The following is a 26,719-nucleotide window of genomic DNA, read 5'->3' as shown; positions in this document are numbered from 1 at the left end:
TACACTTCCATACACATATACACACATAAATACACACACATACACACATACAAACATATATGTATATATACACATACATACACACATACACATACATACACACACACATACATATATATACACACACACACACATACATACATATGCATACATACATATGCATACATACACATATATACATACACATACATACACACATATACACACATATTTACATACATGCACACATACACATATATACATACACATAGATACATATATACCCACATACATACACACATATACACAGATATATATATATACATACATGCACACATACACATATATACATACATACATACATATACACACATACCTCTGCATACATATATACACAAAAAAAAAAAAAAAATTAAATAAGATCACAGACAGGCTGACACACAACATCACTACCCCAGCAGCTGGCCGACTCACAGCAACTCGGAATACCCTGCAGCACCAAGCTACCACAATGGATGAGGAGACTAGACTCAGCCGGCCCCAACCAAGAAGGACACCCGGAAGGGATGGACGGCGGGACCCAGGGGCCTCAGACATGCAGCCCGGATGCAGTAGCCTGGGGCGCCGACCCCGATTGACCAGCATGCCCAGAGCATATCCCCAGAAATATACATACACATATATACATATATATACATATATATACATACATACATACATACATACACACACACATACATATACAATTACATACATCCATCCATCCATCCATCATCTTCCGCTTATCCGAGGTCGGGTCGCGGGGGCAACAGGCTAAGCAGGGAAACCCAGACTTCCCTCTCCCCAGCCACTTCGTCTAGCTCTTCCCGAGGGATCCCGAGGCGTTCCTGGGTCTTCCCCGTGGCCTCCTACCAGTTGGACGTCCCCTAAACACCTCCCTAGGGAGGCGTTCGGGTGGCATCCTGACCAGATGCCCGAACCACCTCATCTGGCTCCTCTCGATGTGAAGGAGCAGCGGCTTTACTTTGAGTTCCTCCCGGATGGCAGAGCTTCTCACCCTATCTCTAAGGGAGAGACCCGCCACACGGCGGAGGAAACTCATTTCGGCCGCTTGTACCCGTGATCTTATCCTTTCGGTCATGACCCAAAGCTCATGACCATAGGTGAGGATGGGAACGTAGATCGACCGGTAAATTGAGAGCTTTGCCTTCCGGCTCAGCTCCTTCTTCACCACAACGGATCGGTACAACGTCCGCATTACTGAAGACGCCGCACCGATCCGCCTGTCGATCTCACGATCCACTCTTCCCTCACTCGTGAACAAGACTCCTAGGTACTTGAACTCCTCCACTTGGGGCAGTGTTTCCTCCCCAAACCGGAGATGGCATTCCACCCTTTTCCGGGCGAGAACCATGGACTCGGACTTGGAGGTGCTGATTCTCATTCTGGTCGCTTCACACTCGGCTGCGAACCGATACATCTGCATATATACACACACACACACACACACACACACACACACACACACACACACACACACACACACACACACACACACACACACACACACACACACACACACACACACACACACACACACACACACACACACGCGTGTGTATGTATATATTCATACATACACATACCGGCATACATATTATATAGCTATATATATATATATATATATATATATACATACACATACACATGTATATATATATATATATGTATATATATATATATAAATATACATATATATATATATACATATATAGTATATACACATACACATATACATACCTACATATAAATACACATACATACATGCATACAGACAGACACATATACTGTATATATATACACACATACACATACACATACATATACATACATATACATACATACACATACATACACATACATACACATACATACACATACATACATACATACACACAGATACACACATATACATATACTGTACATACACATATATATGCCCAAACATGTTGTCTGTCTATCTGTGTTGGCCCTGCGATGAGGTGGCGACTTGTCCAGGGTGTACCCCGCCTTTCGCCCGATTGTAGCTGAGATAGGCGCCAGCGCCCCCCGCGACCCCGAAAGGGAATAAGCGGTAGAAAAATGGATGGATGGATACACACATACATACACATGTATACATACATACACACATAAATATTAACATACATAAATATATACATACATATACACGCATACACATACATACATATTCATACATACCCACACATGCACAAACGCACATACATATACACATCTATGAACACACACATACTTGTAACCATACATGCACACCAATATACGTACATAAAACAGATTTGCATCCATCCATACACACATACACACGCACACACACACAAATATCTATACGACAACAAATTCATACACGTGTCGGAGGGACAGCAATAAAGTCCAGGCATCCACTGTCCACTGAGAACTAGCCGAACCCCCAAGCCCCACAGGTCCGGCCGTGTACCCACACCACCCAGGGACAACCCCCTACAAGCCCGGCCCAGACAACGGTGCGAAACCGGGCGCGCAAAGGCGGCGCAGCAGGATGCAAGGGCACCCCAGGCCCACACCCGACAATCCAACCAACACGACAATAAACAAGTATGAAGCCAGCTGGTCCGTCAGCCCCGACAACCACCACGAGTGCCCGCTACCACCAGTCACAACATCAGCCACCCCCCTGCACCGGACCCAGCAGCCACGGGCGCCCACACCACAAACAAACGGCATCAGAAACAGCAGCTGCAATAGCCCCAGATAGCCAAATTTAAATCTTATTTCCGAGTATTTTGAATTTATTTAAAAATTTTTGTTCTGGAAAATCTAAAATAAATAATTATTTGTCTTTGTTAGAAATATAGCTTGGGGCAATTTGTTATATAATCTAACAAAATACAGATTGGATTTTAACCTATTTAAAACATGTCATCAAAATTCTAAAATTAATCTTAATCAGGAAAAATTACTAATGATGTTCCATAAATAGTTTTTTTAATATTTTCAAAAAGATGCAAAATTGCTAGTTAATCTCTTCTTTTTTTTGGTTGAATTTTGAATTTTAAAGAGTCGAAATTGAAGATAAACTATGTTTCAAAATTTAATTTTCATTTCTTTCCTGTTTTCTCCTCTTTTAAACCGTTCAATTAAGTGTTTTTTTCATCATTTATTCTCTACAAAAAAACTTCCGTAAAAGGAAAAAAAACGTTCAACGGAATGACAGACAGAAATACCCATTTTTTATATATATAGATTTATTTATTAACGGTAAATTGAGCAAATTAGCTATTTCTGGCAATTTATTTAAGTGTGTATCAAAGTGGTAGCCCTTCGCATTAATCAGTACCCAAGAAGTAGCTCTTGGTTTCCAAAAGGTTGATGACCCCTGCGCTGGAGGGTCCGTGCACTAAGCTAGTGGTCAGAATGAAGATTAAGCCGTACCTTCATTGAGGCCCTGGAGGTTTCTGGGACTCCGTTCTCATATTTCCCAGTGATGATGCCGCAGGCCAAAGGAGACCAGGAGACCACACCTACACCTGTGATTAAAGAGTGACAGGTTGATACAAAAGAATTCCAGGACGAGCCTGGAAGCGTTGCATAACAAAACAGACCTATCTTGTGGTAGAGCTCTGGCAGCTGTGTTTCCACTTTGTCTCTCTGGAAAAAATGATACTCTGCCTGCTCACAGACTGGTGGAATGAGATTGAATTGCCTGGCCACAGAGTAGGCCTCCTAAATGAATGAGATGAGACAGAAAATTAGGGAACAAAGCAAACAACTGCACTCTGACAAGTCTTTTTTATTTCATGTATGCACTGCGACCTTAAAACAATATGCCAGACCTGGGCAAAATACGACCCGCGGCCCATATAGATTTTCAATCCGGCCCGACAGACGTTTTACATAATTTTTTAAGACTTTTAACATCAAAACGGTCGCCGCCATTATGATGTGCAGCGCTGTTTTTAAATGACTGTAAGTCTTGAACTATAGAAAGTATTTCAATGCTTGAAATCTGGACTTCTGAGTGTTATAGGTGTTATTACGGTAATCTATGTCACAGCAGCTCAGACCAGAAACAAAACAGAGTGGGCGGGGTTTGTTTTCAGAGCAGCCAGCCCCAAACGCATGTGTCTGGAACAGATGCGGAAGCACATTTTTACATCAAATGTCTGCATAAAAGTGATAATATATCATATTGTAGGTGTTTATTACCCTTCGCATTCATACTTTGCTGTTTGTTACATTTTTGTTGTGTTTTGCTTGATTGTAAAATTTGTCTATGGAGGAGCCATGTTCATATGTTGTTAATATTTAGTGTTTTGTTGTTCAAAGTTAATATTGTAAATACCACTTTCTTAATGTACATTTTGGGTGTCCCATTCATTAAAAAAAAGGAAAATTCCATTCCGTTTTTTTTTAGGTGGTCTGTCATGACATTTTTAGAACTCTATCGGACGTAGTGACTTTAGGTATTAGCGTTCCTGAAAAAAGGGACCCAAACATACATACTGTACATTAGATTTTTACAGCTAAATGTGTATTTGTCATTTATAAATACAAACATAATGGCCCTCAAGACATTTTTTCTCTCAATGTGACCCCCAAGTCAAAATATTTGCCCAGCTCTGCCATATGCCAAGATGCAATTTGGTGTCAGTGCGCTTATTTGTCTTTTGTGTAACACTCGGTATAATTTGGGGCCCTAAGAAGATTTTTTATTTTGATGCCGTGCTTTATTACACTTTTTTTTCCCCACATTTCTTTATTCATGTGAAACACACTTTTACTTTTTAAATCTGATGCATTGTTGCACTAAACCCTAATTATTGAAAAATACAAATGTTTTATGATTATTTTTGTTAGTGCAAAATAACAAATGTAACATAAATAAAAACTACTTTTGCTTAATTTCCTGACAGAGCTCCAACTGGGATTTAATTGCAGTACGACTACTTTTTTTTTCAGACTATAAATTGCTACTTTTTTCCTACGCTTTCTACCCTGCGGCTTATAAAGTGATGCGGCTTATTTATGGAAATATATTTGCTGGTGGCACAGGGATTATTGCTTGTGGCTCACAATACGAGGGTCCTGAGTAGTCCTGAGTTCAATCCCGGACTCGGGATCTTTTTGTGTGGGGTTTGCATGCGCTCGCCGTGACTGCGTTGGTTCCCTCCGGGTACTACGGCTTCCTCCCCCCTCCAAAGACATGGATCTGGGGATAGGTTGATTGGCAACACTAAATTGGCCCTAGTGTGTGAATGTGAGTGTGAATGTTGTCTGTCTATCTGTGTTGACCCTGTGATGAGGTGGCAACTTGTCCAGGGTGTACCCCGCCTTCCGCCCAAATGCAGCTGAGATAGCTCCAGCATCCCCCGCCAACCCAAAAGGGACAAGAGGTAGAAAATGAATGGTATTCGCTAATGGCCATAATGTTTTGTATTCAACAAATCATTTTCACACTGAAAAGGTGTGTTATTGACTGTGTTATTTCGCCATCTTTTGGACGAGTTCGCTCACTGCATGCGCCGCGGGCTGAAAATGTACAGTGTTTCCCGTTTTGTGCCTTGAACAGGAAGTATAACCCGTTTTTTTGTCTTCAAGTCATCCATTGTGTTTCTGTTTGTAAGGATTTTTCATTCATTACCCCAAGCAACATTTTTACATTTTACAATATAACTAAAACAATTCATACTTACTAAACCATCTCATGTATGATGTCGGTTTTTGTATGTGCTATGTAATGTAGTCAAGGTCGCATCATTAGCACTATCGAATATGCTAAAACATTTACAAGTGTCCTTTTTAGTATTATTAACTTACAATGGCATTATTTTTGTATTGTTTCAGTTTCATAAATTCCCCAACACGTCACCGTGGAGTTATTGAGTCTGTTTAGCTGATTGGAGATCTGGCTTCAAAAGCTAGTGGGTCCATGGGAGGATGTTAACTTCTGTTTTGTTTGATCAGCCGTTTTACTGCCATGTGACAGGTACCTTTTGGAAACAATTAAGGTATGTAATGTAGAAACATTTACAAAAATATTTTGTATCGGTATATATTTGCGGTTTATGCTCCAGTGCGACTAATATATGTAAAGCTATTTATTTATTCTAAAATTAGGTGGGTGCAGCTTTAATACCGGTGTGCTCTATAGCCCGGAAAGTACAGTAGTAAGCAGCTCAGCACTCACACTGCACGCCACGGAGGCTAGGAATATGTTTTCAGTGAAATTTACATTGAAATGCCCTATATATCATTCATTAATTGACATTTTATAAGAGTTTTTCATGCAAAACGGGGCCCCCCCCACATGGATCGTGGGGCTTACCCACAGTGTGGGATCTGCAAAGGAGGGTGCTACAGATTGGTTTGAAAATGTAGGGAATAAATGTTTTTGTTTTGTAGCTTGTTTGTAGTTAAATGACTTTAAAGGCAAATTATTTTCTAATTACATTTTTTTATAAATTAGTCAATGAAAATGTGAAATTACAATTTCAAATAATTCGGACTTGTTTCTGTATAGTATTATTATGCATTACGTTGCATTTTAACATTGAACTATTTGATTAATGAGCAGTAATACTTTAATTCACTTTGTAAATTAATTGATTCATATTAGTAAACCCTTGTTTATTGCCAAGCCACAGGTGTCAAACTCAAAGCATGGGGGACAGTTCTGGTCCGCCACATCATACTATGTGGCCTGCAAAAGCCTGGAAAAAATGGGTTTCAATAAAATATATTTTTTTGTTTGTATATTTTTACTAAATGCATTCGTTCTTTCAATTTTGACATAAAAAAACATAATTCAAACATGAATATTATTTGATCATGCTAATTATATTATTATATACTGTATTGCAAAACTATTTTTGTGAGATAAAAAGAAATGGTTAAATATCTGCTTGTCACCTTTAGTTTTGATTTTAAAGCAAGTTATACATAAAAACATCTAATAATCAAATGCATATGCATTTTTTAATAATCAAATGCATATGCATTTTCGATAATCGTGAAAAGTGCAAAATGTAAATTAATTTTGAAAAGCGGCCCTCTGAAAGCAGCCATTACTGCGTTGTAGCCCTCAATTGAAATGAGTTTGACACTCCTGATTTAGGCCAAACATATGTAAAATATGCTTTATAAAGTGTTTTAAAAAACAAACAAACTGTGATGTACTGAAGTCACAAACAATGTGATGAGGGTGGATTCTATTGAAACAATTGGTGGGAAGGCTAAAAAAATCAAGGCATCAAACTAAATTTTAGCCTACCACTTGTTAGAAATTATGCTATATTAAAGGTTAAACTAAAGTGAAAATAAAAATTAAAAGTTGATCCAGAAATGGAATGATATTGAGTGTTTATTGCAGTGAAGGCCAGTAGTCACTCACCATGATCTCCATGGCGGACCACCGTGACGTCCCCCAGTACATTGACATGCCCTGGTTAATCACATGCGTCATGGCTCTCACTATCTCTATTGTACACACAAACACAGAGAAGAAAACAACACTCGTCGTCTTAGTGGTCACCTAAAGCAATGTAGTGAAGAAAGCACAACAATAAGAGCTTTTTTGGCCTCGCTTTGCTGTCTAATCGACCTTTAAAGGCCTACTGAAATGAGATTTTCCTATTTAAACGGGGATAGCAGGTCCATTCTATGTGTCATACTTGATCCTTTCGCGATATTGCCATATTTTTGCTGAAAGGATTTAGTAGAGAGCATCGACGAATAAAGTTCCCGACTTTTGGTCGCTCATAAAAAAGCCTTGCCTGTACCGGAAGTAGCAGACGATGTGCACGTGACCTCACTGGTTGTGGAGCTCCTCACATCCTCACATTGTTTACAATCATAGCCACCAGCAGCGAGAACGATTCGGACCGAGAAAGCGACAATTTCTCCATTTATTCGAGTGAGGATGAAAGATTCGTGGATGAGGATAGTGAGAGTGAAGGACTAGAAAAAAAAGAAATAAAAAAGCGAGGGCAGTGGGATCGATTCAGATGTTATTAGACACATTTACTAGGATAATTCTGGAAAATCCATCATCTGCTTATTGTGTTACTAGTGTTTTAGTGAGATTATATGGTACCGGAAAGTCGGAGGGGTGTGGCCACGGGTGTGGTGACCGCCAGTGTCTCCGGTGGGAGGAGGTAATAGTCCGCAGCTGCAGGAGGACGCAAGCTCCGCTCATGTCTACGGTAAGAGCCAATTTTTTAGCACAATTTTCACACCGAAACCTGTCGGTTGACATGTGGTCGGGAACCATGTTCGCTTGACCGCTCTGTTCCGTAGTAAAGCTTTACCTTCGGGAATTTTAAACAAGGAAACACCGGCTGCGTTTGTGTTGCTAAAGGCAGCTGCAATACACCGCTTCCCACCTCCATCTTTCTACTTTGACTTCTCCATTATTAATTGAACAAATTGCAAAAAATTCAGCAACACAGATGTCCAGAATACTGTTTAATTATGCGATTAAAGCAGACTACTTATAGCTTGGATCGGGCTGGAAAAAACGCACGCGTCATCATGTGCGTCATCATACCGTTTTCAACAGGACACTTTGCGGGAAATTTAAAATTGCAATTTAGTAAACTAAACCGGCCGTATTGGCATGTGTTGCAAAGCTAAGATTTCATCATTGATGTATAAACTATCAGACTTCTTGGTCAGTAGTAGTGGGTTTCAGTAGGCCTTTAAATGCACAAACTAACCATTTGTCGTATGCCTGTTAGGTAGACTTACGGCATTTAGAGTAGTTTTGTTCCTATACCGATATTTTGTTACCGGTACTGGTACCAAAATGTCTTTCGATACTTTTTGGTACTTTTCGATACTTTTCCAAATAAAGAGGAGAACAAATAATTGCATTATTGGCTTTATTTTAACAAAATATCTTAAGGTACATTAAACATATGTTTCTTACTGAAATTAAAATTTTTATTAAATAGTGAACATACTAGAAAACTTGTCTTTTAGCATTAAGTAAACAAACAAAGACTTCTAATTAGTCTGCTGATGTATGCAGTAACATATTGTGTCATTTATCATTCTATTATTTTGTCCACATTACTAAGGACAAGCTGTAAAAATAAATTATTAATCTACTTGTTCATTTACTGTTAATATCTGCTTATTTTTTGTTTTAACATGTTCTATCTACACTTCTTTTCAAATGTAATAATCACTGTGGAGAGACGGAGCTGACGGCGGGGTAGGGCAAGCCGTGGTCCTACTCAAGATGGCTGCCAGGAGGCGGAACAGAGAGGCGGGGCGGGCCTGGAGCGACGCTGCAGCAATCAGAACCAGGTGCGTGACACACACACCGGTTCTCAATCTGTGCATCTCCTCCTGCTGCTGTATAAAAGGGGAGAAGGAAGAGCGATCGAGGCAGAAGGAGTAGGAGAACCTGCCGCAGAAGCAGACGAGCGCAAAGTACCGAGAGCGAGCCGAACACAACGACGAAGGCGCGGCAGACTGAAGGCGAGAGAGGAGCGAGCAGGTGCGGAGCGCTGAAAAGCGATCCGATCGAAAGACAAAAGCTTTATTGAAAAATAAACAAGAGTCAAACCTGCTCAGCAAGATGTCTTTCCTCAATGGTCCATGCAACCCGCACGATGGCGGCAGGAAACCGTCCACAATCACTTATTTTTATGCTTTTTGGATACTTTACATTAGTTTTGGATGATACCACAAATGGGGGTATCGATCCGATACCAAGTAGTTACAGGCTCATACATTGGTCATAATTTAAGTCATCATGTGTCCAGGGACGTATTTGCTGAGTTAATTAATTTATAATATAAATAAATAAAAAACAAGAGCAGATTTTGTGGTGCTTAAAAATATTGACATAATCATAGTAGTATTGACTATACACACTCCTGTACTTGGTATCATTACAGTGGATGTCAGGTGTAGATCCACCCATGGTGTTTGTTTACATTGTGACGCCGGTGAGCTATTGTATCCTCCTATGGTGTGTAGTGAAGCATGTTTAGCATTCCTCGTCCTGCAGTGATAATCCTACTTGTAAAACAATACTTTATTTGTCGCCATGGAGGCGAGGATTAGTGATTTAGAAGTAGCTAAAACACTGCAGACTGCGGATGAACTTTAGCCATGTCTTAAAGCACCTCTTCCTGAGGGCGTTTCAGTGTTATAACTTCACCTTCATCTTAAGTTTTTAAGCCAAAACGCGTCCATTCTCCCTTTTCTGTCTACACACTGTGTCTGCTTGTAAGTACTCTGTGTGTGCGCGCTGCCGAACAAACATGCTCATCTGCTCGTAAAAACCAGCAATGTCATGACGTGACGACGACAGGGGCCGGGGGAATGGACGGCCGGTATAGTACCGAATATGATTCATTAGTATCACGGTACATTAGTAGTACCTGTATACCGTACAACCCCAGTTTAGAGTGTGCATTTTTTTCTTTTCATCGGTAGTTCTCTTCTGGACCAGAATGTGTCTCGGCAAGGGATGGTGCGTGTATGTCTCAGGTGGGTGGAGAGCTAATATCGCCCAAAAACCAGGCAAGTGAGAGAACTGGATGGTTATAAAAAGAAAAAAAATGTAGCTGGATATTTTCCTGTGCATATTACATCTTAATGGCATGATCCACCATCAAATCCATACTTAGATGCCAATTCCGAATGTTTTCCCCGCACTGATCCACAGTGAGTCATCGCAACAGATGTCCGTGTAACTCAGGTGAAACATCAGCATTCATCATGCAAGTTAATTTCATTATTTTTTTACTTTTGGGTGATTTGGCCTTTAGAGCAGTGGTCCCCAACCACCGGGCCGTGGTCCGATTGGTACCGGGCCGCAGAATAATTTTTAATAAATTTTTATTTAAAAAAAAAAAAAAAGTTTTTATTTTTATTTTTTTATTCTTATTAAATCAACATTAAAACACAATATACACTTACAATTAGTGCACCAACCACAAAAACCTCCCTTGTTCATGACAAAAACATCCCTTTTTCATGACAAAAAAAAAAAAAAAAAAATGGTGTCGTACCATCATGAGGAAATGAAAATGTACATTATTATACATATTATTCACTGGGGCGGTATAGCTTGGTTGGTAGAGGGACCGTGCCCGCAACTGCTCCCAGTGCCACCCACACTGGCTTAAAAATGTAACTTAGAAATTGGGTTTCACTATGGAAAGCGTTTTGAGTCACTAGAGAAAAGCGCTATATAAATACAATTCACTTCACTTCACTTTACTGTTACAAGCGGCCCTCTGAGGGCAGCCATATTTACCATGTGGCCCTCGATGAAAACAAGTTCGACACCCCTGGATTATTTGCTTGCTAAATACAATTTGCTTAAGAAAATACCCCAATATTTGGATACAAATTGGTAGTCAGAATATCGGACAGGAACGTTTTTCAGATGTCTTATTGAACTGCAAGACCTGGATTTGCTCAAAACTTGGTGACAGTAAGTTAGACTTAGACTCCCTTTTTATTGTCATTCAAATTTGAACTTTACAGTACAGGTACAGCGGGGCAAAAAAGTATTTAGTCAGCCACCGATTGTGCAAGTTCTCCCAATGGTCCTGTCCCCTTAGCAGAAAAACAGCCCCAAAGCATGATGTTTCCACCCCCATGCTTCACAGTAGGTGTGGTGTTCTTGGGATTCAACTCAGTATTCTTCTTCCTCCAAACACGACGAGTTGAGTTTATACCAAAAACTTTTATTTTGGTTTCATTTGACCACATGACATTTTCCCAATGTTCTGCTGTATCATCCATTTTGGTATAAACTGAACTCATCGTGTTTGGAGGAAGAAGAATACCGAGTTGCATCCCAAGAACACCATACCTACTGTGAAGCATGGGGGTGGAAACATCATGCTTTGGGGCTGTTTTTCTGCTAAGGGGACAGGACGATTGATCCGTGTTAAGGAAAGAATGAATGGGGCCATGTATCGTGAGATTTTGAGCCAAAACCTCCTTCCATCAGTGAGAGCTTTGAATGGTTGACCAAATACTTATTTCCCACCACAATTTACAAATAAATTCTTTAAAATTCCTAAAAATGTAAATTCCTGGATTTTTTTTTTCACATTCTGTCTCTCACAGTTGAAGTGTACCTATGATGAAAATTACAGACCTCTGTCATTATTTTAAGTGGGACAACTTGCACAATCGGTGGCTGACCAAATACCCCACCGTAAGAACAACATTTCGTTGCATTAGCTCATGGTAGTGCAGGATAGAGGAGCTATAAGGCGCAGGTATTAAAAAAAAAAAAGTATAGTCAGAATTAAGTGCACATTTTAAAAGTCTTTGAAATCATCTTCTAAACAAGGCACAGTTACTAATCCATAATGTAGTAAACGCTCTAATAAACAACCTGACATACTGCACCATTTAAATCTACATTTGCTCTTTTTTGACCTGTATATCATGTTGTCTTTTGATTATGGAAAGTGTCTTTGGGTACCTTTTAAAAGCGCTATGTCAATAACATGAGTTATTATCATTATCACTATAATCAACGAGTCATTTGTTACACTATTTTCCTTTTTTTTTCTCTGACATGTGGACGGACATTGAACCTGCACAGTAAAGAAATTTACACTTTCAAGATCTCGAAAAAAGGACACAACATCTGATTTTTTTTCGACATTTGGGAACACTTTAAATGAGTTCCTGATGAATGGATTGATTGGCGTGTGCAATGTCATATAACTTGGTATGTGACACAAGCTAAATATTATCATGCTCACGTTAGCTTGCTAGCATGCTAACATTAGCATACTAACTATTTGAGCTAGTTTTGCAACCGTTTAACACAGACTCATATAACTTGGTTTGTGACACTTGTTACCTGTTAGCATGCCCACGATAGCATTCTAGCACGCTAACTTAAGCATGCTAACTTTTTCATTTAATTTTACTATTTTTTTTCTATTTCCGCAGTCGTTTAACTCGGTATACGAAACATGCTGACTGTTATCATGCTAACGTTTGCACACATGCTAAGTGTTAGCATTTTTATGTAAACATGTTTTAGGCTAGATCTGTGGCTCATTTTGTACAGTTACACCTAAAACTCAGGGATTCAGACACTCGACACCATCTAATAATTATGGCGGCTTCCAGCGACCCCCGGCCAGTGGTCCAAGGCACTGATAGCAAGCCCATCAAGATTTCTGCGGGAATTTCGTAGTTATTACTATAGTTGATGAATCATTTGTTACATAATTTTACATTTATCTTCTGTGATTGGGCCGACACGCATGTTTGTATGGAGGAAAAGCGGGCGTGACGACAGGTTGGAGAGCAGTGGTCCCCAACCTTTTTGTAGCTACGGACCGGTCAACACTTGAAAATTTGTCCCACGGACCGGGAGGGGGGGTTGGGGGGGGGGGGGGTTTAATGTTTTTTTTTCATAAAGAAATACAATCACGTGTGGTTACGGACTGTATCCCCGCAGACTGTATTAATCTATATTGATATATAATGGATATATAATGTTTTTATGTTGATTTAATAATTATATACATATATACATATATATATATATATATACACATATATATATATACACATATATATATGTATATATATATACATATATATACATATATATATATAGATATATATATATACATATATATATACATATATATACATATATATATATATATATATATATATATATATATATATATATATATATATAAATATATCTATAAATATATATATATATATGGGTTGTACTTGTATAGCGCTTTTCTACCTTCAAGGTACTCAAAGCGCTTTGACACTACTTCCACATTTACCCATTCACCCATTCACACACACATTCACACACTGATGGAGGGAGCTGCCATGCAAGGCACCAACCAGCACCCATCAGGAGCAAGGGTGAAGTGTCTTGCTCAGGACACGACGGACGTGACAAGGTTGGTACTAGGTGGGATTTGAACCAGGGACCCTCGGGTTGCGCACGGCCACTCTCCCACTGCGCCACGCCGTCCCTAAATATATATATATATTTATTTATTTTTTATTTTATTTATTTATTTATTTATTTTTTTTTTATTTCTTGTGTGGCCTGGTACCAATCGGTCAGCGGACCGGTTCCGGGCCGCGGCGCAGTGGTTGGGGACCACTGTTGTAGAGGACGCGAAAAGCAATGCCTTTAAGGCACGCCCCCAATAATGTTGTCCGGAAATCGGGAGAATGGTTGCCCAAGGAGATATTCGGGAGGGGCACTGAAATACAGGATTCTCCCGGAAAAATCGTTAGGGTTGGCATTTATGGACATTTACACTTTCAAGGTCTCGAAAAAAGGACACCATTTTATTTATTTTGACATTTAGGAACACTTTAAATGAGTTCCTGATGAATGCATTGATTAGCGTGTGCAACGTGTCTTATGAAAGTGCAAATGGTTTTGGATTTATAATGGAATTGTATTCATTGCTACAGGTCTACTGCATCTATATTGCCTCCGTCTGGCTCATTGTATCCTTGACGTAATTGAATTCATTGCAATTTGCCTCGCTCGGGTCTGTCAAATAAAAATGACGTTGAGAAGGAGAGCTTGTCTGCAGGCTGAACAGTCTATCTATTAAAACAACATTGGATATTGATGTGTCGTCTGTTGCTATAATGTGAACGTTTGATATATTTTTCATAACTGATGGAATACCAACTGTTTTGAAGTCTTGCTATTAAAGCTGCAACAGTAAAGTGCTCGGAAGAAATATTCAAAGGTGAGTGGGATCGTGGTAAAATATGTTGGATTTTTTGTGTCTCTGCAATTTTAAAAGCCACATAAAGGATCAAGATTACACACAAAGGGATGAGCTGACGTGAAAAAGAAAGGCTGTGATTTTAACAAAGAAAGACTTGGTCCCTATTACATCACTTGTTGGTGCCCTGGGGGAACACGAGATGTTGTGTTGCATTGCATTCATGACTAAATGCAAACACATCTTCATCTGCATACTGGAGACTGCAAACTACAACAAAAACATTTTTTGTTAAATCCATTGATGCAGCCTTTGTGAAAGTGACCTCAATAAGTTTGTACTTCATACCGGTACTACTATAGTATCGCGGTACTAATTAATCGGTACTATACTCTGTTTGAAAAGTACCGGTCCGCCATATTTATATTTTTTTACAGGCATGACGGCGCGTCTTCATCACGTCGTGACGTTGCTAATTTTACGAGCAGAGAAGCATGTTCGGCAGCGCACGCACACACGAGTACTTACAAGCAGACACAGTGTACAGAGAGAAAAGGGAGAACGGACTTATTTTGGCCTGACAACCGATGATAAAGGTGACGTTATCACACTGAAACGCCCTCAGGAAGAGGTGCGTTAAGACATGGCTAGCTAGCTAGCAGCTAACATCTATCTGCAGTCTGTAGTGTTTTAGCTACTTCTAAATCACTAATCCTTGTCTCTATGGTGACGAATAAAGTATGTTTCTTCCAAGTAACATTATCACTGCAGGACGAGGAATAGCTAAACATGCTTTACTACACCCTGTTAGAGGATACAATAGCTCACAGGCGTCACAGCTAACAAAAGCTAGCACGCCTGCATGTAAACAAATGCCATTGGTGGATCTATACCTGACATCCACTGTAATGATACCAAGTGCAAGAGCGTTTCTAGTCAATACTACTATGATTACATCGATATTTTTTATCGTCACAAAATCTTCTTTTCTTTTTTAACAATTCATATTATGTGTTGCGATCCGCTGCTCGGATCTTCACATATTGTTGCTTTGTTCCATTATTATATCACTTTCGGTAGTTTGACCTCCTTATTTCCTGTTTAGTCTGTCATCATGGTTTCATATTGTTTCCACCTGCAACTCTCGGTTCCTGCACACCTGTTTTACTAATCACCTACCTTATTTAAGCTCGCCCCTTTTGTTAGTTCTGCCTGGGATCCTAGTTTGCTTTCATGCAACTGACGAAGACTTGCTTTCCATACTCGCTAGCTCTTGCGCTGCGTTTTGTTTATTCTAGCTCTCATGCTAATGGTTTGTTTTCCCTTGTTTGTGCCCTTGTGCCAAGTTTAGTTTATCTGTTCATATTCCTAGCTTCCATGCCAGCGCCATTTGTTTGCCTTTGCTGCTTAGCACCAGTGTTTTTGTTTTAGCCTGTTTTGAGTTATTAAATCTTTATTTCTTACCTCAAGCTGTGTTTTTGCTCGACGCATCCCTGGAAGAACATCGTTGTGCCACACGAGCTTCACATTATGTTTATAAACTCAGGAAGTATGTCCCTGGACACATGATGACTTTAAATATGACCAATGTATGATCCTGTAACTTGGTATCGGATTGATACCTAAATTTGTGGTATCATCCAAAACTAATGTAAAATATCAAACAACAGAAGAATAAGTGATTATTACATTTGAACAGAAGTGTAGATAAAACATGTTGAAACAGAGAATAAGCAGATATTAACAATAAATTAACAAGTAGATTAATAAGTATTTTTCACAGCTTGTCCTTAATAATGTTGAAAAAATAATAGAATGATAAATGACACAATATGTTACTGCATACATCAGCAGACTATTTAGGAGTCTTTGTTTGTTTACTTACTCCTAAAACACAAGTTGTCTAGTATGTACACCATTTAATTTAAAGACAACATTTCAATAATAAACATGTTTAATGTACCCTAAGATTTTTGTTAAAATAAAGCCAAAATTTCAATTTTCTTATATTTTAGAAAAGTATTGAAAAGTATCAAAATACTTGTTGGTACTGGTACCAAAATTTTGCTATCAGGACAACATGGTATCGGCTTGAAGTGATGAGAGAATATTGTTGCAATACATAAATAACTGTTGATATTGAACAAATACATATTTTACCAGAAGCTTTACAAAGCAATGAAATCGTATATATGGCTGTTTTTAAACCGCTTTAGTTCATATAATCCTGACATCCTCACATTTTTATACCAGTGACATTCAATCATCAGGCATGACAAATGACCCAGAAGGAACTGACTGGTCTGCAGGAAGAGAAAGGTCACTATGCAAATGGTATTGTGAATGTAAACTGAATACATGGTGGCTGATTAAAAATGAGAGGAATACAACTTTTGTATCCAGAGAGGCCAACCCCAAAATACACCAGCTTCTCTCAGGGGCACGAGATAATCCTGCTTCTGAAGAACATGGAGGGCTCAGAGACCATGTGGAAAGTGGTGATCCTACCCAGACAGAAAGAGATTGACACCGTAGGCAAAAATAGAGGACTTGAAGTTGTCCGATTAGCGGAGATGTGTGTGTTTGTGTGCCAGGGAAGCACACACACGCTCCAACCCTAATCCTCCGGTTCAAAGCAAAAAGGCCACTGATCTGATGAGACCCTTCTGCTATTTTCTCACCTTCTCAAGTTGCATGACAATATGCATTGTCCCACCATCCCCAGCAACAACTCACCTTCCATGGGAGTGTTGTTATCTGGCCGGTTGGCAAAAACCACATCGACATACTCCAGCTGCATCCTCTGGAGGGAGCCCTTCAAACCTGCAGCGGGAAAGCAAAAGAAATGTTTACAGTCGTGGTCAAAAGTTTACATACACTTGTAAAGAACATAATGTCATGGCTGTCTTGAGTTTCCAATAATTTCTACAACTCTTATTTTTTTGTGATAGAGGGATTGGAACACATCCTTGTTGGTCACAAAAAACATTCATGAAGATTGGTTCTTTTATGAATTTATTATGGGGCTATGGAAAATTTGACCCAATCTGCTGGGTCAAAAGTATACATAAAGCAATGTTTATATTTCGTTACATGTCCCTTGGTAAGTTTCACTGCAATAAGGTGGTTTTGGTAGCCATCCACAAACTTCTGGCAAGCTTCTGTTTGAATTTTGACCACTTTTTCATCTGACATCACATGGACAAAGATAAGACCTTCTGGACGAAAGTTCTGTGATCAGATAAAACATACATTTAGATGTTTGTCCACAATACCCGGCAATATGTTTGGAGGAGAAAAGTGGAGGGCTTTAATCCCAGGAACACCATCCTACCGTCTAGCTTAGTGGTGGTAGTATTATGCTCTGGGCCTCTTTTGCTGCCAATGTAACTGGTGCTTTACAGTGAGTAAATGTGACAATGAAAAATGAGGATTTCCTCCAAATTCTTCAGGACAACCTAAAATCATCAGCCCGGAGGTTGGGCCTTGGGCGCAGTTGGGTGTTCCCAATAGGACTATGACCCCCAACCAGTGCTGGCCCAAGCCTACATGGGGCCCTAAGCAAAATTTGATTTTGGGGCCTTCTATTTCTGCCAATAATATTGATTGTTGATCATTCACACACCTACTATAAACTCAGTGCGGCTCTGGCAGTGTTGTTTACATTATCCTATTGTCAGCCTGGCATGTCTTTACAAATGACATGTCATTTATAAAGATATGGGGGTGGCCCAGTTAAGAACATAAATAATACCAATGAATGAACGAATGATGTCCAGAGTGCCAAATATGGTTCCTAATCTTAAAATGTAGAAAACATTCAGCTACAAAAGTGGCCTGGGGTTGAACAGTCCAAGTGATAAAGCTTTGTATTTACAGTAAAAGTTTGAGTTTCAGATTGAGTTTATTTCGAACAACCATGCATACAACATGATACATCACAATTTCCAGTTACTCTTTTCAACATCTTCGAAAAGGAGTAGGAAGAAGCAGAGCTTAAGAAATCCTACCCCTATTCTTTTACATAACAGTTGCTAAAACTTTTGTTCACTTCCTGTTCTCAATGTATTAACAATATACTCCATAAGTATCACAATAAAAATAAATAAATAAATAATTTATAAAAATAAATACAAATAAATAATTGATGAAGTATGTTATATTCCATACAATGAGATATGTAAATTATTTTGAGAATGAAAGAATGGATGGATGAATAAATAGAGAATTTTTATCATCATTCTTCTTTTTTGTACTTTGTAAACACTTTAAGTTTGAAGAGTTTCTTGAATGAATCATATTAGTACATTGTTTGATTGCTTTGCTTAATCCATTCCATAATTTAATTCCACATACTGATATACTGAAGGTCTTAAGTGTTGTACGTGCGTACAAATGTTTTAAATTACATTTTTCTGGAAGATTATATTTCTCCTCTTTTGTTGAGAAGAATTGTTGTATATTCTTGGGTAGCAGGTTATAGTTTGCTTTGTGTATAATTTTAACTGTTTGCAATTTCACCATGTCATGGAATTTCAGTATCTTTGATTGAATAAATAAAGGGTTTATATGTTCTCTATATCCAACATTATGTATTATTCTAACTGATCTTTTTTGTAAAACTGTTAGTGAATGAAGTGTACTTTTGTAATTATTTCCCCATATTTCTACACCGTAACTCAGATATGGTAACACTAGTGAGCAGTAGAGAATACAAAATGATTTTTGGTCTAAAACATATTTAGCTTTATTTATTATTGACGTGTTTCTTGCTTTCATATCATTGTTCCATCCACCCATCATTTCTTTATTTTCTTCTTTCAATTCTTCTTTCATTTCTTCTTTCAATTCTTCTTTAAATTCATGGAGTATTTTTTGTAGTACCCCTTCTTGATTCCCATCATGCCCTGTGTCCAGTCACAAATCTTGTTCCCAGTAGTGTCCTGTGTCAGATGACACTGAGTGTTTCGGGATTTCAGTCTTTCCTTTAACTTTTGGCATCGCGGCAGGTCGATGACGTCAGTGCCTCTTGTGTCTTAACGGCAGTTGCTTTAGCGACTTGCGGCAGTTATAACTTGTTTGTTTCAACAAATTTGTACCTTTTGCCGTTCAGAGATCAATTTGAGGTATCAGCCAGTCAACTTGTATCACTCTGCGAAGTTGAAAGCACTTTAAAACAGCTGTAAACTCGCCGTAGCTTTTGTTTGCTAGGCAACCGCTTTAAATTGCGGTAAAACGCTGATGGCTTGCGTCTAACGGCTCTTCAAATTTGTCATATTTCAGCGTATCAGTGCCTCTACACTGAACAAAATCAGGTCGAAGATGCCAGGTGACTCTCCTGTGGCTGTGATCGCAAATCAGTGGTCAAAATCTTCAGATTTAACAAAAACTCCGGTAGCAAAAGCGGAGCCTTTTTCTTTGCGTCCTTTCTCATTGACAGGAAGTGTCATCTTGTCTCATCAGTCTTGTATATCCATCCATCCATTTTCTACCGCTTATTCCCTTTCGGGGTCGCGGGGGGCGCTGGCGGCTATCTCAGCTACAATCGGGCGGAAGGCAGGGTACACCCTGGACAAGTCGCCACCTCATCGCAGGGCTAACACAGATAGACAGACAACATTCACACTCACATTCACACACTAGGGCCAATTTTTAGTGTTGCCAATCAACCTATCCCCAGGTGCATGTCTTTTGGAAGTGGGAGGAAGCCGGAGTACCCGGAGGGAACCCACGCATTCACGGGGAGAACATGCAAACTCCACACAGAAAGATCCCGAGCCTGGATTTGAACCCAGGACTGCAGGAACTTCGTATTGTGAGGCAGACGCACTATTAATTACTAGTTTATATTTTTAGTTAATTGTTCATATTTAATGTTTACTTTGTACCAGGGGCGTCGCCAGACATATTTCACTGGGGCACGTGCCCCACTGTTGATCTGCAGTGCCCCAGTAAAAATTTCACCAATAAAAAAAAAAAACGCTTCAGAGTTTTAAGTCTACATAACATAGACAACAGCGCACATACTACTTAGTATGATAATTGATTGCTACTGTATTCACTCCAGTGTCAATGAGCACATGGCTGCTTAATATGGTAATTTATTCATGTGTGGATCGAGACTTCAGTTGAGAGAGAGAGAGAGAGGATGAGAATCACTGCGTGAGGTAGGTGACATTAGCCAACAACAATTTGTTAATTACAATATTTTGATTTTGATTTGACTCAAACTGTAACTCCTAGATGGATATCAGAAAGTTATTCGCCCGCAGCAGGGAAGAAGAAGCAAGGAATGAGAGATTTAAGTGAAGTCCTAGCTAGCTAGGCAATATCATTGTCTTAAATTGATGCTAAGTTAGCTAACGTTCTTCCTTGTATCAAGACAAACATATTAATTTGCTGTACGAGCTGTCAGGGGAATTTCCAATGAACATGAAACATCATGTTGGTTATTGTCTGCTGGTTCTGCATCAATGATGATTTGGAGTCAGCATGTGTGAGTTGAGTGCTTCTCAAATGGTTTATCGTCAGGAAGAAAAACATTTTTCCATATCATCAAGTTGTGAGCCAAATTTTTAAATCATTCAAGTTTATTTCACAGAAAAATAGCACAGTAGACTTGTCTTGTTAATCGGTGTGACTTTGACTAAAATAATCTTGTTTTGTCACCAGAAAAATGGCTACAGCTAAAGCATCTGGTTTTGTTTCCAGAAAAAATAGTAACATTTCTGTATTTGTTTTCAGAAAGATGGCTGAAAATACTGGGTTTTGTTGCCCCATTAGGATTTGAAACATTTTTTTTTCCATGTCTGTCCTGAGTCCTCCTTCAACTTTTTAGTCGGTTTGCCTTTTGCTAAAATACTCACTAATATTCACTAGAAAAATGACTAAAAATATCTGGTTTTGTTGCCACAATTTGAATTTTTTCTACCTAAACTTTTTTCTTTTTCATGCACACATCTGACTGCGACTCACTGAAAATGACACACAATCCACTTTTATGCCACGACCCAGCAGTTGGGAACCACTGGTCAACTGTATAACAGTTACTGTAATATTTCCATGTCTGTCCAGAGTGATTGACCACTTTGCAAAAATGAGAACGAGACGTTACAGTTTACTTCTCAGAAAATTATTCCCTGAACAGACACACAACAGTTTTTCATTTATTCTACTACTGTGGCTTTATTGTTTTGTGTATATTTGATAGTTTTGTGTATCTGAAAGAGGATTAGCCACATTGCCATAAATGGAAATTAAATAATATAAAAGAACCCAGAGATGTAGGGGTGCTTTATTTTTTGTTTTACTTTTGTAGATGTTAAATTTGCAGATGATTACTGCAATAAATATTTCAAAAATATTCATTGCTCTTCCTTTTTGCTTTTACCAGTAGCAGTTTAGAAGTCTGGAGTAAAAAAGTGCACAAGTAGGTCAAATGCATTAGTTAATTTCAGGTGGTTAATCAAAGATCCATACAACATAATCTGATATGATTTCATAGTTTAAAGCACTATTTATGTGTTTTTTTTGATAGGTAAGTGCTAAAAATGTTTTTGCTTGTGCGCTTTGCACGCTCACATGAATTATTTGTGCCCCAGGTGTGCCCCAGTACAGTATTAGGTCTAGTGACGCCCCTGCTTTGTACAAAGAGAGCGCATTCTACTGACGTTAAATTCCATTGCTTTGGGGGGCCCCCTGGTGGCCGCGGGGCCCTAAGCAAGCGCTTGGTTGGCTTATGTCTTGGGTCGGCTCTGCCCCCAACACACGTCAAAAGTGGTAAAGGAATGGCTAAATCAGGCTAGAGTTACGGTTTTAGAATGGCCTTTCCAAAGTCCAGCCTTTAACGTGTGGACAATGCTGAAGAAACAAGTCCATGTCAGAAAACCAACAAATTTAGCTGAACTGCACCAATTTTGTCAAGAGGAGTGGTAAAATACTCAACCGGAAGCTTGCCAGAAGCTTGTGGATGGCTGCCAAAAGCACCCTATTGCAGTGAAACTTGCCAAGTTCATCCATCCATCCATCCATTTTCTACCGCTTATTCCGGGGGATACTGGTTCCTATCTCAGCTACAATCGGGCAGAAGGTGGGGTACACCCTGGAAAAGTTGCCACCTCATCGCAGGGCCAACACAGATAGACAACATTCACACTCACATTTACATACTAGGGCCAATTTTGTGTTGCCAATCAACCTATCCCCAGGTGCATGTCTTTGGAGGTGGGAGGAAGCCGGAGTACCCGGAGGGAACCCACGCAGTCACGGAGAGGACATGCAAACTCCACACAGAAAGATCCCGAGCCCGGGATTGAACCCAGGACTACCGTGTTGCCCACTTGCCAAGTCAAATGTAACCAAATATTAACATTGCTGTATGTATACTTTTGACCCAGCAGATTTGGCCCATAGTAAATTCATAAAAGAACCAAACTTCAGTCCTAGGTTGCCTATAAAGCCCTCTAAAAACCTGCATTAATGTCTGTTATACACAGTGGTGTGCCATCAGGGCCAGCAAAGCCTTCTCTGCTGGCCTAAGAAAACCAGAAATCATGATCATAATTAAAAATAAAAGTATTTTTTAATTTAATTTCCCTAATTATCTAAAAGTATTCATATTCTATTCATGTCATATTATGCTCCTTCCAGTGCTGTTTAGTTTAGAGTTTTTATCCAATCAGAATTCAGCTGGCTTATGTTGCCATGCTGTACCAAATCTGCCCGGGGCCTTCAGAATCAGCAATGTCTGTGCACTGTAAGTGAATATACATACAGTTGATAGACAATTGCGACAGTCAATCAGATCGCAAGTTGCTGTCAGTAAGGACTTCTAGCTGCCCCTACGTTAAACGTGACATTTATGCGTCCTGTGATTGGATACTCACTGGGACCGTTAGTGGATGAATATGAGAACACATAAAGTTGATAGACAGCTGCGATAGCCAATCAGATCACAAGTTGTGGACAGTAGCCTATATAAGTAGCCTGAAGTTAACGAGAGTGTGATTGGATACTCACTTGTCATTCAAAAGTGAGTACCCAATCACAAATTGCAATTTACTGAAGCAGGAAGTCTTGCGCAATAGCCATAGCGGGCTTGAAGAGAAGGAAAACAAAACTCTGATTAGGTGGCAGATATATACTCGCAAGGCCATTTTCAAGAAGGATATTTAAAGAGAAACTACATCTTGTGAGATGATGTCGGCCAACCCTGGAAGCTAGCTGAGCTGTCCATGCGATGAAATGGGGAAATGTTCGCCACTTCCATTCGAATTACCCAACTACGAGTGGTACCACAGGCTTATACGGCGTCGAATGGGTGCTTCAAATCAGGAGTTCAAATATTTAATTTCTAATTTTTTTTACGTTTACTGTGTTTATTTGCAATTTAAATTTTCCCAGTACCACATAAGATATGTTTTGACTGCTGATGTGGGTTTATTGCTTTTTAAATGCACCAGAAAATAACCCGTTTTATACACTGTTGATGTACTTCAATGCCCAGTAGTGCGTAAATGTGTTTCTGTATGGTCTTTCTCCAGCAATGGTCGTATGGGGACATCAACGATGGTATTTTGAGAGGTCATCATTGAAGTCGAACATCACTGAAGGCCTCGGTGGGAAACGCACGGCCCGCCACTGGATATACATAATGTAAATATTAGGGGTGTAACGGTACGTGTATTTGTATCGAACCGTTTGGGTTTCGGTTTGGTTCGGAAGTGTACCGAACGAGTACACATGCTAGCAGCGACCGGGCTAGGACAACATGTAAAAGCCAGAGCTGGAAGACCCTCCTGCCTCGTTAAGATCTCCCGTTTGGGAACACTTTGGCTGCGCGATCCAACAATGGAAGACGGAGATTTGCCGAGATTGTTCAGCAGCTGCTTCTGACAACACGTCAAACATGTGTTGCACCTTTCCTGCTTCCGGCTCCCAGAGTGTCTCCCCTGCGCTCCTTGAGACACTCCTCCAGGGCTGATGTATTCTCAGGGGCAAAACCCTTCACTCTACCCGGCAGTGGGTCTCCACAGCTCCGGACTCCAGGGTAAATGAAGAGTCTGGTGATTAGTTGCAAATCGTGGCTTTTTTGAGGTCTTCGGGACGGCGCGGCGAAGTTGGGAGAGTGGCCGTGCCAGCAATCTGAAGGTTACTGCTTCAATCCCCACCTTCTACCATCCTAGTCACGTCCGTTGTGTCCTTGGGCAAGACACTTCACCCTTGCTCCTGTTGGGTCCTTGTTAGCGCCTTGCATGGCATACTGTCAAAGCGCTTTGGGCTCTTTAAAGGGGAACATTATGACCAGACCTATGCAAGCGTCAATATATACCTTGATGTTGCAGAAAAAAGACCATATATTTTTTTAACTGATTTCCGAACTCTAAACGGGTGAATTTTGGCGAATTAAACGCCTTTCTATTATTTGCTCTCAGAGCAATGACGTCACAACGTGACGTCACCTAGGTAGTCAACCGCCATTATCTCAAACACATTATAAACATCGAGTCAAATCAGCTCTGTTATTTTCCGTTTTTTCGACTGTTTTCCGTACTTTGGAGACATCATGTCTCGTCGGTGTGTTGTCGGAGGGTGTAACAACACGATCAAGGACGGAATCAAGTTGATTTACGTAGAATGTGCATCGATTAGCACGGCATGCTAATCAATACTAACATGCTATTTAGGCTAGCTGTATGTACATTTGTAGCTATATTTGCATCCAGCCTTTCTCTCCATCCCCATTTAATGCCAAACAAACACTTACCAATCGACGGATTTAAGTTGCTCCAGTGTCACAAGATGGAAAGTCCCGATCGTTTGGTCTGCACATTTTACCGGCGATGCTAAGGCAGACATGGCACAGAGATGTATGGATATCCTGCAGATGCATTTCCAACAATAAAGTCAACAAAATCACAAAGCTGAGTTTTGTTGATGTTATTGACTTATGTGCTAATCAGACATATTTGGTCGCGGCATGACTGCCAGCTAATCGATGTTAACATGCTATTTAGGCTAGCTGTATGTACATTTGTAGCTATATTTGCATCCAACCTTTCTCTCCACCCACATTTAATGCCAAACAAACACTTACCAATTGACGGATTTAAGTTGCTCCAGTGTCACAAGATGCGAAAGTCCCAATCAATTGGTCTGCACATTTTACCAGCGATGCTAAGGCAGACATGGCCGAATAGCGTCAATAGCTATTCGCTCAATAGCTTCAGTTTCTTCTCCAATTTCGTTTTCGCTATCTGCCCCCATACTGCAACCATCCGTTTCAATACATGCGTAATCTGTTGAATCGCTTAAGCCACTGAAATCCGAGTGTGAATCCAAGCTAATATCGCTATATCTTGCTGTGCTATCTGCCTAGATAGCATTTATATCACTGGATGACGTCACAGGAAAATGGACGGTGGCTTCACAGATAGCGAAATATCAGGCACTTTAAAGCCTTTTTCCGGGATATTCCACGATGGGTAAAATTTTGAAAAAAACTTCGAAAATAAAATAAGCCACTGGGAACTGATTTTTATTGGTTTTAACCCTTCTGAAATTGTGATAATGTTCCCCTTTAAAATGGGGTAGACAAGCGCTATACAAGAACAACCATTTTACCAGATTTTTTCTTGCACACAGCCAATCCAACAAAACACAAGCCACTTCCCGCACTCACCTACCGCTCCCTCACCTCGCTCGCCCACACACTCACCTCAAAGCTGTCACATATTAAAGGGCCACACACACACACACACACACACACACACACACACACACACACACACACACACACACACACACACACACACACACACACACACACACACACACACACACACACACACACACACACAGGCTACTCTAATAACACAGTGGTTCTCAAATGGGGGTACGCGTAGCCCTGGGGGTACTTGAAGGTATGCCCAGGCTGAGTTGACTTGAAACCGTTTAAC

General features: G+C 39.9%; 1 protein-coding gene across 3 annotated transcripts in view; it reads right to left on the bottom strand.

Moving 5' to 3' along the window:
- Nucleotides 1-26,719, bottom strand: part of kcnab1b (potassium voltage-gated channel subfamily A regulatory beta subunit 1b) — a 175,462-nt gene that overhangs the window by 11,624 nt on the left and 137,119 nt on the right. For all 3 annotated transcript variants that reach the window (XM_061920157.1, XM_061920156.1, XM_061920155.1), the window contains 4 exons: nucleotides 17,499-17,585; nucleotides 7,427-7,512; nucleotides 3,639-3,759; nucleotides 3,469-3,563 (listed from right to left, as the gene is read on the bottom strand). In XM_061920157.1, coding sequence (XP_061776141.1) covers nucleotides 3,469-3,563; nucleotides 3,639-3,759; nucleotides 7,427-7,512; nucleotides 17,499-17,585 — 389 coding nt within the window. The remainder of the gene's footprint in view (nucleotides 1-3,468; nucleotides 3,564-3,638; nucleotides 3,760-7,426; nucleotides 7,513-17,498; nucleotides 17,586-26,719) is intronic.

The sequence above is a fragment of the Nerophis ophidion genome, linkage group LG14, assembly GCF_033978795.1.
Source record: "Nerophis ophidion isolate RoL-2023_Sa linkage group LG14, RoL_Noph_v1.0, whole genome shotgun sequence".
Lineage (NCBI taxonomy): Eukaryota > Metazoa > Chordata > Actinopteri > Syngnathiformes > Syngnathidae > Nerophis > Nerophis ophidion.
This window is presented reverse-complemented; position numbering and strand designations above follow the sequence as displayed.